This window comes from Mustela lutreola, chromosome 1 (genome assembly GCF_030435805.1).
Source record: "Mustela lutreola isolate mMusLut2 chromosome 1, mMusLut2.pri, whole genome shotgun sequence".
Classification (NCBI taxonomy): Eukaryota; Metazoa; Chordata; class Mammalia; order Carnivora; family Mustelidae; genus Mustela; species Mustela lutreola.
Window position 1 is genome coordinate 7805798 of NC_081290.1, and position 15286 is coordinate 7821083.

Consider the following 15286-nt stretch of genomic DNA (forward strand, 5'->3'; position numbering starts at 1 on the left):
GCAGAAATGGTTTCTTAGTGACCATCTGGTCATTTTAAGCCGCGTTTAAAATGACATGCTGTATTTGCGTTTTATGGCTAAAAAAGACTGTTTAAGGTCATCTCGTCTTGGAATCTCAGCACCTCCAGGTTAGAAGTGAGATGAGATTATTTGAATTTCCTTTTCACTGCACAGCATGAGCATTTCCAGTGCCAAGAAACTCATTATTTCCCGGAGGAATCTATTCTCTCATTAGGACTTTCGACAGATCTTCTTTCCATCGAATCCAAATTCATCTGACTGTAACCCTCGGGTCCTTGTTGCAGCCACCGGGACTGAGCAGTAAGAATATAACTTATTTTCTATGTGACAACTCTCCAATGTCTACCATGCCAGCCACCTTCCCCAGCTCCCTCCCTGACTCTGTCCTCCCTGCTTACGGCTGAACAACCAGAAAAATCTATTATTTATGAAACAGGGGCGAGAACCCTCATGAGTCTGGTTATGTTTAGCAACTTATCATCAAGGTGATATACATTCTTCCCTTTTGGGATCACTAAAATATGTTTCCTTATCTTTGGCCTCATGGAACTGATTTCACATAGATGGCTAATAGCTTGTCCTCTCTTCTCCCCGACTCCTGTGTCTTGGGATATAATTCTTATGAATCAAAACTCTTGAATTCATCAAAGGGTTGGGAAACTCTTTTAAAATCTCTATATTGGCTATAGTGTTTGTTTCTTTGTATTTTATTTTCTCGTGGTAAGAACACAACATGAGATTTACCGTCTTAACAAAATTTCAAGCGTACAGTTTATCATTGGCTGTAGGTACAATGTAGTACAACTGGTGTCTAGAACTTATTTATCACGATAACTGAAGCTTTATGCCAGTTGATTAGTAACTCCTCATTTTCCCCTTAGCATGGCCCCTGAAAATCACCACTCCCCCCAACTCAGTTCTGTGAACTTGACTATTTTAGATACTTCCCATAAATGGAATCGTGCAGTATTTGTCTTTCTATGACTGGTTTAGTTCCCTTAGCATTATATCCTCAAGGTGTATACATGTTGTTACCTAGTACAGAAACTCACACCTGTCAGGATGGGTAGTACCTAAAAAACAAAAGACAATTATTGTTACTGAGGATGTGGAAACATTGAAACCCTTGCACACAGTTGATGGAATGGAAAGTGTAGCAAGTATGGAAAATGATATGGGAGTTCCTCAGAAAACTAAAAATAAAACTACTATATGATCCTGCAATCCCACTTCTGAGTATTGGTACAAAAAAATTGAAATCAGGACCTCAAAGAGATGTAGCACTCATATCTATTTTCACTGAGTTTCTATTCACAGTAGCCAGGATGTGGAAAGAACCTAGATGTCCATCAACTGAAGAATGGGCAAAGAAAATGTGGTGTATACACATATTTTTAAAAAGAAGGAAATTCTGCACTCATCTCAGATTTTGATACTTCAAATACCCTCTCTGCCTCTTATGTTCTCCAGAAAAATTCAATCACAAAGAAAATACAAACTTTTAGAAGTGCACATGTGTTTATGGTGAACATAGCATAACATGTAGATGTGCCGAATCACTACTTTGTACACCTGAACTAATGTAGCATTGATACACAATTTTTAAAAAGCTTTAAAAAATGTGTGTGTGTGTGTGGTGCACTATTGGCACAGAGCAACTGGTCATGTTCCCATTTGTTATTTTCATTATTAACATAATTAGGGGAAGTTTTCTGTGGTTGGTCCCAAGTCTTTTGTCTTTTTTTTTTTTTTAAGATTTTTAAAATTTATTTGACAGAGAGCGAGAGAGCACAAGCAGGCAGACAGAGGGAGAGGGAGCAGCAGACACCCTGCTGAGCATGGATCCCGATGTGGGACTCGATCCCAGGACCCTGGGATGCTCAACCAACTGAGCAAACCAGGTGCCCCCTAAGTCATTTTCATATATTTCAGCCTTTCAGATTCTGTTGTCACAGGTCTTAACTGGACTTGACTATGTGACTTCCCTTCCAGCTTTTACAGACTTCTTAACTGAAATTGTTAATAATTACATAATTGGTGTCATGTTTTTTGAGAGCTTTTAACTCTTTTAAAGCATTCACTCTTTTAACTTCTCAAGCCTTATAAATGTGGCTGTTTGTCCGTGATATGCCTTTGAAAGCCTGCCTTCTTTCAATTGGGGCTACATAGATGATGCTAGTTTTTCTCCATGTGGCCATAGCTAATGTTAGGGTTGCATAGTTGTTTTTCTCCTATGTTTTATTTTGTTTTAACTTTACAACCAATTTCACCTTGTGAGTTAGAATTACATACAAAGCAGCAATCCCCCCGTCTCTTCCTCTATATTTTGAAAAGATACAATTTTTTCGGGAAGTCAAGTGAAGAACTCATTAGATACGCTCTTGTTTCCACATGAGACCTCCGGCAGGTGGCTGGAGGACCAACTTCACCCATCACTACTATCTGAGCTGTTAAGGTCATAGTCCGTGATTTACTATTCTGGGTCATTGGAGCTGATGAGTGTGCTCAGGGTTGAAAATCTGAACATATCCTAACATTGCTCCGCCACACATCAGCTAGGTGACTTGAGGCAACTTACTTCTGTGTTTTCATTTCCTTATCAGAAATGAGAATGAAAATGAGAAATGAGAATGAAAATCATGCATAACAGTATATTTGGTGAACATGTAGAAAGTGAGTGCCCCTAAAATGCTTAGAATAGTGCCTGGGGCACAGTCCGCATTGCTGAGTGTTCACGGTCACTATTCTTCCAGCCGAGGGATAAGGCACTCCTGTACCTTTAACTGAAAAAAAAATTTTTATTTCTCCCCTACGTGTGAAGGGGACCTATGGAATAACCAGGGAGGACAGGAACATTTGTCTTGTCCAGAATGAGTGTGCCCATAGCTGGGCGAAATAGACGCTCCGTGCGGCAGAACACCCTCATGTCGGATGTGTCTATCTGGGTAACCCCAGCACTTCCTCACAGCATGCCGGGTACCAGGTCAGCTTTCAGTCTCTATTTGACGAACTGGAACATAGGGATGAGAGGAGTGAAAAGTTATGTGGAGACAATTTTGCCATCATATGGATTAGGAAAATTTTCTCTATCTATCCAATTGTTTGCAAGATATTCTCACAGTAACGTTGACCTGTTTTCCTCTATCTCCCCTTTCCTTACTGTTAATGCTTTCCACCATGTTTCAGAAGCTCAGCTTTTAGGATCTGAGATTCCCACCAAGACATAAATCTTGATCTCTTCTTCTAAAAAAAAAAAAAAACGACTTCCTTTTAATATCCCATACGAGTGATTGCTGTAATTGTACCAAATCTTGGGATAACGTGGAAGCAATCTGGAGTATCATCATCTTAGTAAATATTAAGTATTTAACTATGTGACAGCCACCATGCCCAATGCCTTATAGAAATCTCCCATCTAAGCCTCATATGAACCTTATAAATAGGTTCTGCTATAATTTTCAACTTAAAGATGGAAAACTTTGGATTTGGAAAAGTTAAATTATTAGCCCAAAGTCACATGGTTGATAAGGCATTGTGCTAAGATTTGAACTAAAGTTGTATCCTTTCTTAAGATTTAAATGTCAAGACTGCAGTATTCCTCACTTTACCTTTTTAATCAATTTTTTTTTTGCTAATAACATTAGCACATATAACACATTGTGGTCTAAAAACTCTTCTAAATTATTTCCCTCATGGAATTTATAGTGGTGGATTAAGTGTTGGTCACTTACATTCATCTCTAGGGGCTGCTCTGTACTCCATCTGTACTATATTCTAAAGAAGGAATGTTGAGGTGAGCCAAAGATATGGGGTCCCCCCAACCTTCACAAGTGAGCCATCACGCTAAGAGATGAAGATTTGAGGAGCAAGGGGTCAGTGGTGTTATTTCCATCGTGGTACTATGTACTAGTTTGGAGAAGACTTGGACTTATCATAAGACCAAGATACGGCACAGAGTAAAGGAGGTGGACAGGTAAGGCCAACTTTGCCCTATATCTGGGGGAAATGGCTTTCTTTCTAGGGGGAAATGGCTTGGTCTCCTTACTTCCTCTTAAAAACTCTCTGATAAAATTCAAAGGACAGTATCAGGATGTGACCTAGAAAAAAGGTACAAAAGAGAAAATTACGTCTATCATTCTTTAGATTCACTATGCTCGGTTCTCAGTAAGTTCCCCAGGACAATCTGCTAACAGAGTAACGAAATGATGAATCAATTATGGTACCATTTCAGTTGACCAGGAGTTTGCTGACATTTGATATATTTTCCTTTGTTTCCACATTTAAATTTTTATAGTACCTGTCTTTTTCTTGAGCACTAATCTAGAAGTTGGAAGGTGTAATACATTTTCTAGACTTTTTTTTACAGGTTTTTCAGAAACTTTGCTTCCCCACAAAGGAAGAATTAGTCATTGAGATTATTCCTGGAAGGTCCTCTGAATTTTAGTTATCTGGATTTGGAAAATCTCAAATACAGATTCGTCAAGCTTTATAGAGTCCTATGTTTTTTGCTGTAGTCTATAAAGTTGGTCTAAGATTACTAAGAAGGTTAAATACTTTTCTACTGGGGCTGTAGTGGTAGGATGTTCTACCTTCATTGCAGACCTCCCACATCCAGGCTCAGGAAGGAAAGTTGATCAAGGGCCTACAACATTCCATTGTTGGGATGTAGGGCACTATCCATAGAATGCAAGTATGTAGTTACCCGTATTATGTCCCCTATGACTTTATTTTACCTCCACAGCTGCAAACGGAAAGGGAGGCCTGATATTATGTTTTAAAAAGTCTGGAGTTCTAAACCATAGCCCCTGAGAGGACTATTTATGTCACAAGCCATCTCCATGTCCATAAGCAAGTCATTTAACTTACTTTAGACTTAGTAGTTGTTTGTGTGTGTGTGTGTGTGTGTGTGTGTGTGTGTGTATTTTTTTTTTTTTTTAAATCTTTAAGGTGGGAGAAGAAACACCTTGTAGGGTTATGATGAAAATTAAATGAGAAAATACAGCAATAGATTCTTTGCATATTATCCACACAGAGAAGGCTTTATAACATCAGTCACAGATACTCACACCGTTACAAGGCTCATCTTAATCAGGTTTTACCTGAGTAAATAGCGGGCAGAGGAGAAAGACCTGTTCTCCCCAGGTTCATCTCTACCCCAGCTAGAATGTGGGTTTGCATTTTCAGCGAAATTCTGTAGATCTTTCTGCTAATGGAGGACTGGAAGAAACTGTACCCTGCAGGCCAAAGAGGACCATAAGCAAAATGAAGAAGAGTCAGTAAAGTTTGTCTCGGCCCTCCCTCCCTGGAGCTTTTACTGGGATCTTTCTCCCTTCTCGCATTCCTTTGTCACAGCCAGCTGACCTAATGTTTGAGACTAACATCCCAACCAGTACTCTTTAATGATGCTTTATGTAGCAATCAGGAATTACTTGTCCCATCTCACCTTTTGTACGAAATTAGTTCATTGAAACTAAGTGGTGATAAATGGTATTAATGCCTCAAGGCGTTAGCTTTCTCAGGGAACAACTTTGAACCTTTTATCAGCCTCTCCAGCAATTTTATTCACTGGAGAACGTAATTTTAGTGAAGGAGAATTTTAGCAAACCATTTGAGTGCTCAGTTGGGGAGCCCTGAAATCACAAATCTGAGTCACTAGAGTATCTCTTGGAGGAGTGCTGCCCAGACGAGAGGGTACTGAGGAGTTCATGATTTTGAGTCTGGGGTGCCTGGGTGGCACCCTCCCTCCAACTCTTGGTTTCCTGTGATCTCAGGGTACAGAGATCAAGCCCCGCATCAGGCTCTACGCTCAGCGGGGAGTCTGCTTCAGATTCTCTCTCTCCCTCTGCTCTCTCTCTCTCAAATACATAAATAAATCTCTAAGTAAAATAAAATAAAATAAAATAAAATAAAATAAAATCTTCCTTAAAAATAATTTTGAGTCCAAAATGCCATGTTTTATCTAAAATATATTGTCATTGATAAAATGCACCATTATTTTAGGACAATTAAGGAGAATTCATTTAACATGGATGGAACTAGAGCGTATCATGCTTAGCAAAATAAGTCAAGCAGAGAAAGACAACTATCATATGATCTCCCTGATATGAGGAAGTGGTGATGCAACATGGGGGCTTAAGTGGGTAGGAGAAGAATCAATGAAACAAGATGGGATTGGGAGGGAGACAAACCATAAGTGACTCTTAATCTCACAAAACAAACTGAGGGTTGCTGGGGGAAGGGGGTTTGGGAGAAGGGGGTGGGATTATGGACATTGGGGAGGGTATGTGCTTTGGTGAGTGCTGTGAAGTGTGTAAACCTGGTGATTCACAGACCTGTACCCCTGGGGATAAAAATATATGTTTATAAAAAACAAAAAATAAAAAAAAAATTAAACTATGACCAATGCTTTCTTATTACTTAGAATTTTAATTTTACCCTAGTTTAAAGAGATATATTAGTTTTATTTAGACATGGATTCTTAGTATACGTGTTATATTTATACATAATTGTTACTATGTATATGTTAGATTATGTATACATAAAAAGGAACAAGTAATAAGTGAAATAAATTGGTTAATATATTTCTGAGACTTTTTTTGAAGATTATATTTATTTATTTGACAGAGATCACAAGTAGGCAGAGAGGCAGGCTGAGAGAAAAGAGAGAGGAGGAATCAGGCTCCCTGATGAGCAGAGAGCCTGATGTGGGACTCCATCCCAGAATCCTGAGATCATGACCCGAGCTGAAGGCAGAGGCTTTAACCCACTGAGCCACCCAAGTGACCCCTGAGACTTTCTCAATTCCAAGTCCTACTGTTCCTAATCACTCTCAACTTTGAAATCATTGGTATTTTTGTCTTTCCACACATTATTTTCCTTTCTGCCTTTAAAAGGGTTGGTGATGTCATATTACTTAAAAGGATGTTTCCCTTGGTCTACAGGATTTTCTTCCAAGACTTTGAGACTATGCACAAGCCATAGCAACTTCCCCATAGCTGTGGCCTGACAACAGCACAGATCCAGGCGGAGGTCAATGATGGGAAGACATTAAAAAAGAAGAATAAATGAAACAAGATGGGATTGGGAGGGAGACAAACCATAAGTGACTCTTAATCTCACAAAACAAACTGAGGGTTGCCGGGGGGAGGGGGTTTGGGAGAAGGGGTTGGGATTATGGACATTGGGGAGGGCATGTGATTTGGTGAGTGCTGTGAAGTGTGTAAACCTGGTGATTCACAGACCTGTACCCCTGGGGATAAAAATATATGTTTATAAAAAAAAAAAAAAAAAAAAAAAAAAAAAAACTATGCAGCTTAGGACTGATAAAGTCTAAATTCATTATGATTTTTAGGGGTAAATGTTTCCATTTTAAATATGCATTTTTTCAGTGCATGAAGTTAAATGAGAAATGTTCACAGTATTTCATGCTTGTGTCTAACTTTATATTGTCAAAGCAGGGATGCCTGGGTGGCTCAGTGGGTTAAAGCCTCTGCCTTCGGCTCAGGTCCTGATCCCAGGGTTCTGTGATCAGGGAGCCTACTTCCCCCTCTCTCTACCTGCCTCTCTGCCAACTTGTGATCTCTGTCTACCAAATAAATAAATAAAATCTTATATATATATATATATATATATATATATATATATATATTGTCAAAGCATTTCCATACATGTCATCTGATTAAGATTTCAGCCTAGAACCAAGGTTAGCAAGAGTATCATTTTCTCTGATGGTAAATAATGTCTTACAAAACAACAAATTAATGTGATATGGATTCACACATGTATTCTTTCATTAGAAGAGACAATAAAGGCGCCTGGGTGGCTCAGTGGGTTAAGCCACTGCCTTCAGCTCAGGTCATGATCTCAGGGTCCTGGGATCGAGTCCCGCATCAGGCTCTCTGCTCAGCAGGGAGCCTGCTTCCTCCTCTCTCTCTCTCTGCCTGCCTATCTGCCTACTTGTGATCTCTGTCTGTCAAATTAAATAAATAAAATCTTAAAAAAAAAAGAAGAAACAATAAAAAATTTCAATATACCAGGAGCAGAAGACAAAAATGACAGAATATTCTGCAGGCATGAAATATTTCCTGCTAAGTCACTTGTGAGTATTCTTTTAAAGACTTTTTTATTTATTTGGGAAAGAGAGAGAGGGACACCATGGGTGGGGGAAAGGGTAGAGGAGAGAGAGAAGCTGGCCCCCCACTGAGCACGGAGCTAGACATACCATGAGTCTCCATCCTGGGACTATGAGAAATATAAAAGCAATTCAAAGCCATCATTAAAAGAACACACACGGTTATCTCTGAAAAAACTTAAACTCCAAGGATTAGGAAGTTAGGACATAACTGAGTTGTTTGTAGGAATCAGAAGAGTCACTAAATTATATTGAGGTTAATAACAAATATCCTGATGTTTCACCTTAAAATGAAGGAAAAGTGAGAAACATTCTTGGTATAAGGATAAATATCACCTTCTGTACTAAACCACCCCTTGAAAATACCATTCTGCTTCCATGAAAGATCTTTTTAAAGAATTATTTCAGACGTAAGTCCCCTCTCCTTCCCCGTTTCGCTGCTTCTGACTCCTTACTCTCTCCTGTTACTTTCCTAAGGGGTTGGAGGGAGGAGAGAGACTGAGCATCTAAAGCCTGGAAGATTCGTATTCTACTGACTTTTTTATAAGCTCATTGAAGATTAATTTGTTCGACTTAAAAGATTGATTTATTTTTCTGGACTTTGGAAAACTAGAGAGTTCATTTATGTAAACCTTCAAAACAGTACTTTCTGTTTACTGGTTAATAAATATCACACCCTGGGTTATATGTCATCTTGGTCTCTCCGTAGAGTTGAAAGAGAGAGGAGGGATGAAAAGGAGGGAGAAGCAGGTCAGAAGAGTCTAAGGGAGTATGGAGAGGCAGAGAGTGCCCAGAGCCCCTCAACTTTAGGTTCAGTGTTTCTCTCCCAGCAGGGCTTTTCTGGGTGCTGTCCTTCTGTCCACTACAACTCTTAGTGCGAGAGTGATAGTGAAGGAAACCAGTTCCTACTTTCTATGTACCTATAAATAGGTTTAATAGTAATATGACAGCTATTTGCACTGAATAATTTCTAATATGTGAGATTTTTGCCTTACAGAGATATATCTTTGCGAACCATAAACACTGCAAATCAGTACCATCACATTTTATCGATGAGGACACTGGGCTCAGACAGATGAGTCATTTGTGACCATGCGTCTGGTGACCCAGCCCCAATCTGAACAGAATAAACAGAGTCCCAAGCCAGTTGTACATAATATTCCACCTCTGTTGTCTTACCTGGAGGAGTGGCTGGGACCACGGAGGAAGGGGTGAAGCCATGACGGCAGGTTTATGGGGTTGGGATATCCAGGCCCTTGCCATATTAGAGCATTAAAATTATGCCACATAGGTGTTTGCCTACTTAGCCTTACACGAAGCCAACACAAAAGCCCAGATTTTTTAAAAAAAATCAGAAGTTATCTTTTTGGCGTAGATGTGAATATGGGTAAAGGAAACAATCACTATGATGAACTAAAACTCTAGGTATAATATGGCAGAGAAGATTATAGCTTAGATCATTGGATTTGTATTCAGCTGCCACTGAAAAAATATGGCAAGTCAAACATATTGAGGCATATATATTAAACACAAAAAGGATCCTTCGGAAAGGTGGGTGGGGGGTGGATGAATTAAGTGATAGGGTTTGAGGGTACGCTCGTCACGATGGGCCCAGGGTGGTGTATGGAAGTGTCTCATCACTCTGCCGTACGCCTGAGACTAATAGAAGCCTGTCTGTTCTCGACACTGCAATAAAAATAACAAACTTAATTTAAAAAAGGATCCCTGAGAGACTGAAGAAGAAGGTATAATAAAACAGACAAGGGTGGGGGGGGGGGACCAAAACCAAAAACAATAATCCTCTCCTCCCAGAAAAACTAGTGTAAAATGAAATCACCCGAATACAGCTTTCAGGAAGTGATTTTTCACTGGTTTTCCTTAGAGATGAGCTCAGGGACTTCAAGTGGAATATTTGAAAGCCCTCTACATACATCGTGCTTTTAATTTTTAATAATCTACAATGCAAAATATTATCATTATTCCAAAATATTATTTTTAAAACTTTTAAAAAAAGATTTTTTATTTATCAGACAGGGATCACAAGTAGGCAGAGAGGCAGGCAGAGAGAGAGGAGGAAGCAGGCTCTCCATGGAACAGAGAGCCTGATGCGGGGCTTGATCCCAGGACCCGGAGACCATGACCTGAGCCGAAGGGAGAGGCTTTAACCCACTGAGCCACTCCAGTGCCCCAAAATATTATGTTTTAAAGAGCTTTTCACCCTTCCTGTCTCTTTTCATTCACTCCCTCTTAGGGAATTAGAGAATGTTAATGACCACTAGGAAGTCTTCTTGTGCTACTGAGTGCCTTAAAGCAACAGGTTGGAGAATGCAAGCTGACCTAGAATGAATACATTCTGAAATTTTCTTTTCTGCCACATGCGTGTCTGCTTATGTGTTGTGTCCCAGAAATAACCACAAGCTTACATTGTCCTGTCCAGAGGCGGGGAGGTGTGTTCCAGCTGGAGGCCGCTTTCTGTGGGAGGAGATGCATGTTACAAAGACCTTCCAAAGGAATCCACTCAAGCTTCATACCAGATTAGGGAGGGCTGGTTTTACCTGCCTAAAGCTGGCACACGGAACACGCCCTCAAGAAATCCCTTGTCTGGGGAGAGAGGGGATGCCAGTCCTCCCTTGTGACTTTGGTGCAGTTTTGACCCACTCTTTCCTTAGTAACAGCTCAGCTTAAAATCTAAAGCCTCGAGACACACCCCAGTTCCCTGAATGAGGCCACAGAAGGGTCAGATTCTCCCAAAGTTTGTAATTGGATCAAAGATTTACCTTCCTCCATGAGTGAATGAATTGAGAGAGAGTGAGGGAGATGAGGAAGAGGAGGAGGAAGAGGAAAGGGGTAGGAAGGAAGGAAGGAAGGATAAAGGAAGTGGCTTGACCTTGAGATTCCAGTGCCAGGAAATTGGGAAGCCATATTCTCCAGAATACATATTTTATTTCTGGCATTAAATAAAGCCCTTAGGAAAGGCTATTAATTTAATCTCTATATTAAATTACACTGGTTCATACTCTAGTGGCCTGAAAAAGTTAATTTACCATTTGAATGGCATAAACGATGAACACTTACATCACATCCGGGCACTTTACGATACCCAACAAACATTTAGACTCATTTATTTATTTATTGTCTAAGTGTGCTTTATTTTTTTTATTAGTATCTATGGAAAAAGAAGACAGTGATGTTCTGCTGCGGAGAGCAGGACAGCTCCTTGATAGGGTACCATCGCAGAGAGAAAGATGCTTTAGCATGGGGCACTGGAGGGAGGAGAGAACATCAGAAAAGGGAGAGGAGGGGAGATGATGTCAGACCCCTTGCCTTCTCTGCCCCTGCCCATTTGATTTGGACTGTAGTGACCTTCTATCCCACAACCTTAGATTTCTCTGAACCCCGTGCCTACCATATCAATGTTTTATGAGCTGTCATGTGAGGGCTAGAACGGGATTCGGGAAATTAACAGCTGATTTTTATTCTCCTGGATGTATCAGTTGCCTGGGGCACTAAAATAATATGAATTGGTTTTGAAATGAAATGTCACTTGTGGAAGAAAAGTGCATCATAATTTGCTTAGTTTAAACAATGGAGAGGAAGGGACAGACATTTGAACTGCATTTCATATGTTAATGAATGTTTATTGGACTTTTGGATACTATATAAACACAAGTCTGGACTGGGGGGGGGGGGGCGTGATCACGTAGTGATCTTGCAAGAGGGATATGGACCAGCATGAAAACAGGTGGTCCATATTCTAAACAACTAAATAACCTTTAGTTATTTTAGAGGCATATATATTAATTACATAAGGTAGCATTGGATGTTGCTTCCCATCTTTGAAAGCTGTGAGGGTGCCCTTGTGTTCCAGAAAATGCTTGGTGCAGAGCCCTTGGATGCCCCTCTCCATGAAGAGGGGGTGAGATGAAGGAGGGAGAGTGCTTGGCAAGCCACAGGCAAAACGCATTCTCCCTATTTTTATAGAACCAATGCAGTACGTGAATTTTTGAAATAAAGGAGAATGCAGTGAATCAAGGAGTAAATGGATACATAAGAAAACAAATGAAATTGTTAACGTAGCTCTTGGGGAGCTAAACTCCCAGATATGCAACAAATGATGTAGGTAAAGGAAAGGCTTGTAAGTTGTCAAAGCCCTAAGGTTTATCACACTGAGTGTTGGCTCCGGTCCCTCGGAGACACCAACAGCTGGTTGAAATGAGGGAAGCTAGAATTCAGGGCACGCGTGGGGCTTGAGGCTCCCCCAGCGCCCTGCAGGAGCTTAGAGGAGCTTAGAGCCCGAAGCACCGCCCGCAGGCCCGGCCCCTAACCGCCCTCGAGGGTATTCCCTCCGCTACCGAAGTACCTGGCTCGGTCCCCAAAGGGGAGGGAAGCGGAGAGTCAGGTGCGACCCAGCAGGGGGAGCGGGTGAGCTGGCCCGAGGGCAGCTCGAGCACGTCCCTGAGTGTGGGTGTGGGTGTGGGGCAACTTGGGTGGGAGCAGCGTGGAGGCTACCCCGACGGAGTCCCGCGCCTCGAGGCTGGGGTGTGTGCAGGCAGAGCGAGGATAAATAGGAGGCTCCCTCCGCCCGGGCTGCACTCCCGGAGCCGCCCGCGCCCCGGGTGTTGCCTGCCCAGGCCCGGGTGCCAGGCCGAGAAGTAGTTTCGTTTCCGGCTGGCCGGAGACAGTAGTTTCCAGGCCCGCCCTCGGGCGCCCGCGGCCGGGGAAGGGGCGCAGGACGAGGGGGACTCGTCCAGGGGCTGCCCGGCCCCGCAGCGTGGGGTTGATGGACCGGGCCGCCCCGGGCAGCGGCGCCGGCTCCCTGCCACTGCTCCTGGCCCTCGCCCTGGGTAAGTGGAGCGCCGGACGCCGCAGCCCCCGCAGGAAAGTCGGCGGCGGAGTGGCAGGGAGCGGGAGCCTGCACCGCGCGCACGTCTGGGCCCCCAGGGCGCGCTGGGCGCTGTCGGAGCCCAGGCGGAGCTCTCTGACCCCTGGGCGGGCGCGAGGTGCAGGTTTCGGCTCTTGGCACCTAGGGCTGCACCTGTTGGGGCTGCCCGAGGGCGGGCGGGATCCCGCGGCTCGGCTGCGGGCGCAGGTGCCCGCGAGTGACGGGGTGGCAGGGGAGCCTGGACGGAGAAGGACCGCTGGGGGAGGCAGAAGAGAGGGAACAGGTGGCTGAACATGGGGCCCGCGACTGCCGAGGACGGTGGAGAGCAATCGGCGGGCGTGTGTGGGCCTTGGGTGTGCGAGAGATAGGGGGGCGACTCTTAGAGGGGCAGGAATGGATTAAGACCCCCGGCCCTTGTCAGGACAGTGGGGAGGAGCCGGAGGAGAGTGGAAGACAGCTCCTGCGACCTCAGTCCCGAGCTGCTGAGAGGGAAAGGGACATGGCCTGTTTCTCGGAGCGCGCTGGCTAAGCAATGCGGAGATGTTCCACTTGGAACTTCTTCTTTCCCATTTTAGGATGACATGGGGGAGAGAAAACTTTCCTTCACTGAGAAAAAGTACACTTGGGCTGTTCGGTTCGGGAGCTCTGGGTGCGGCCCGGCCCGAGGGCGGAGTGGGGGGCTGGAGGAGCAGGACCCCTGGACCCGCTAGAGGCTCGCCGCGCTTCCTCGGAGGCGGTGTTGGCAGAGCGCGCGGGACCGCAGGTGCGGGGACAGTTCTTGCCGCTGGATGTGGGAAGGGACCAAGGAAGGCACGCAGGTGGGCACATCCTACTACATCAAGACATCCCTTCTACACCATGATCATTTTGAGGCAGGTAGGGGAAGGGGGAAGCAATATTTTGTAGTTTTAGGTGAGCTGAGGGTAGGGGCACCTGGGCTTGAGGGGTTGATGTGGGAGCGGGGAGGGGGGGTCTCCGCAGCTTTAAGTGTCTCCAAGATATCACCTCTACCTTCAAGCCTGGGAACGACTGGATTTCTCCCGTGGTGGGGAAAGAGGTGAAAACTTTGCGGACACTTTCATCTGGCTTTGGGCCTTGCAGTAGGAGAGGTGGCTAAAATGTGTCATGACCTTGGCTGGAAGTGGATCTGACTTCGCGTCATGATTACGGAGAAGGGACTGATTGAAGGAACCCAGCGGAGAAAGAAGGGAGTGACAACTAGTAGGTAGGGGCATCACGTGGAGTCCACAAAGAGCCATAGGTAGAGAGCCTTGGGTCCAGAGACAGTGCTGATGCTCTGGGCTGCATTACTGGGAGGAAGCAGCTGTTTTCTTCCTCCACCTCGTCTGGATTTTCCAACAGAGTATTGATTGAAAATCTGCTCTAGTCAGCAAGATGTTAGCGCATATGGGGATAGGGCTGGGAAGAGGGCTCAAGAGATTCCTAGACATGAGGCCTGCCTGAAGGATATTATGCTGAGGTCCCCCCTGGGTGGCTCAGTTGGTTAAGCCCCTGCTTTGGTTCAGGTCATGATCTCGGGGGTCCTGAGGTCAGGATCCCTGTGTCAGGACCCCTGCTCAGCGGGGAGTCTGCTTCTGCCTCTCCCCTCCACTCCTGCTCTATCTCTCTAGCCCAAATGAATAATATCTTTAAAAAAAAAGGAAGAAGATGTTATTCTGAATGTGGGAATGCAAGACTAACCAATATGAAACAGTAAGAGCAACATTCATAAAAGCAGACAGAGAAGGACTAGCTCACCGGGGAGAATGGAGCAGCAGGAGAAGTTGCGTGAAGGACATGAGTGGGTGCCTTGACGCTTGGGTAGGATTTGAAATAGGCAGGAGAGGCCAAAGATACAGGGTGCAGTGGGGGCGAGGGACGGAGCTGGGGGCCAGAGGACCTGGTTGTCTCAGATATAATCCATGGACTAAGAATAATTAAGGCCTAGGTAAGGGCACTGTGGCAGCAGAAATGTTGTGGTAGAAGTGATGATTCCAGGTTGATAGATATCCTCTCCCTTTTACTATCACGTAATGCTTTATGTTTTTCTCAAACCTTGTCACAAGGCAGAAAGGAAAAGACAAAACAAAATTCCAACCCAGTTCCGTGGCACACTCATGGTAACCTGATTGGGCAACTGCCCTGTTGAATGTTTGGCTTAGGGAACTGAATTCAGTCTCCAGATCCCCTAAGAGCCCCACTGCAGGCAAAATCCCGAAGGTTGTAATCTGTTGGCATCAGTGGTCCCATAA

General features: G+C 43.8%; 1 protein-coding gene across 2 annotated transcripts in view; it reads left to right on the forward strand.

The window, feature by feature from the left end:
- Window positions 1-12559: 12559 nt before the first annotated feature.
- Window positions 12560-15286, forward strand: part of BTC (betacellulin) — a 42603-nt gene continuing 39876 nt past the window's right edge. The window contains exon 1 of one of the 2 annotated variants that reach the window (XM_059159077.1): window positions 12560-12996. In XM_059159077.1, the coding sequence (XP_059015060.1) occupies window positions 12933-12996 (64 nt within the window). In that variant the 5' untranslated portion in view covers window positions 12560-12932. The remainder of the gene's footprint in view (window positions 12997-15286) is intronic. The other variant, XM_059159071.1, reaches the window with a different exon arrangement.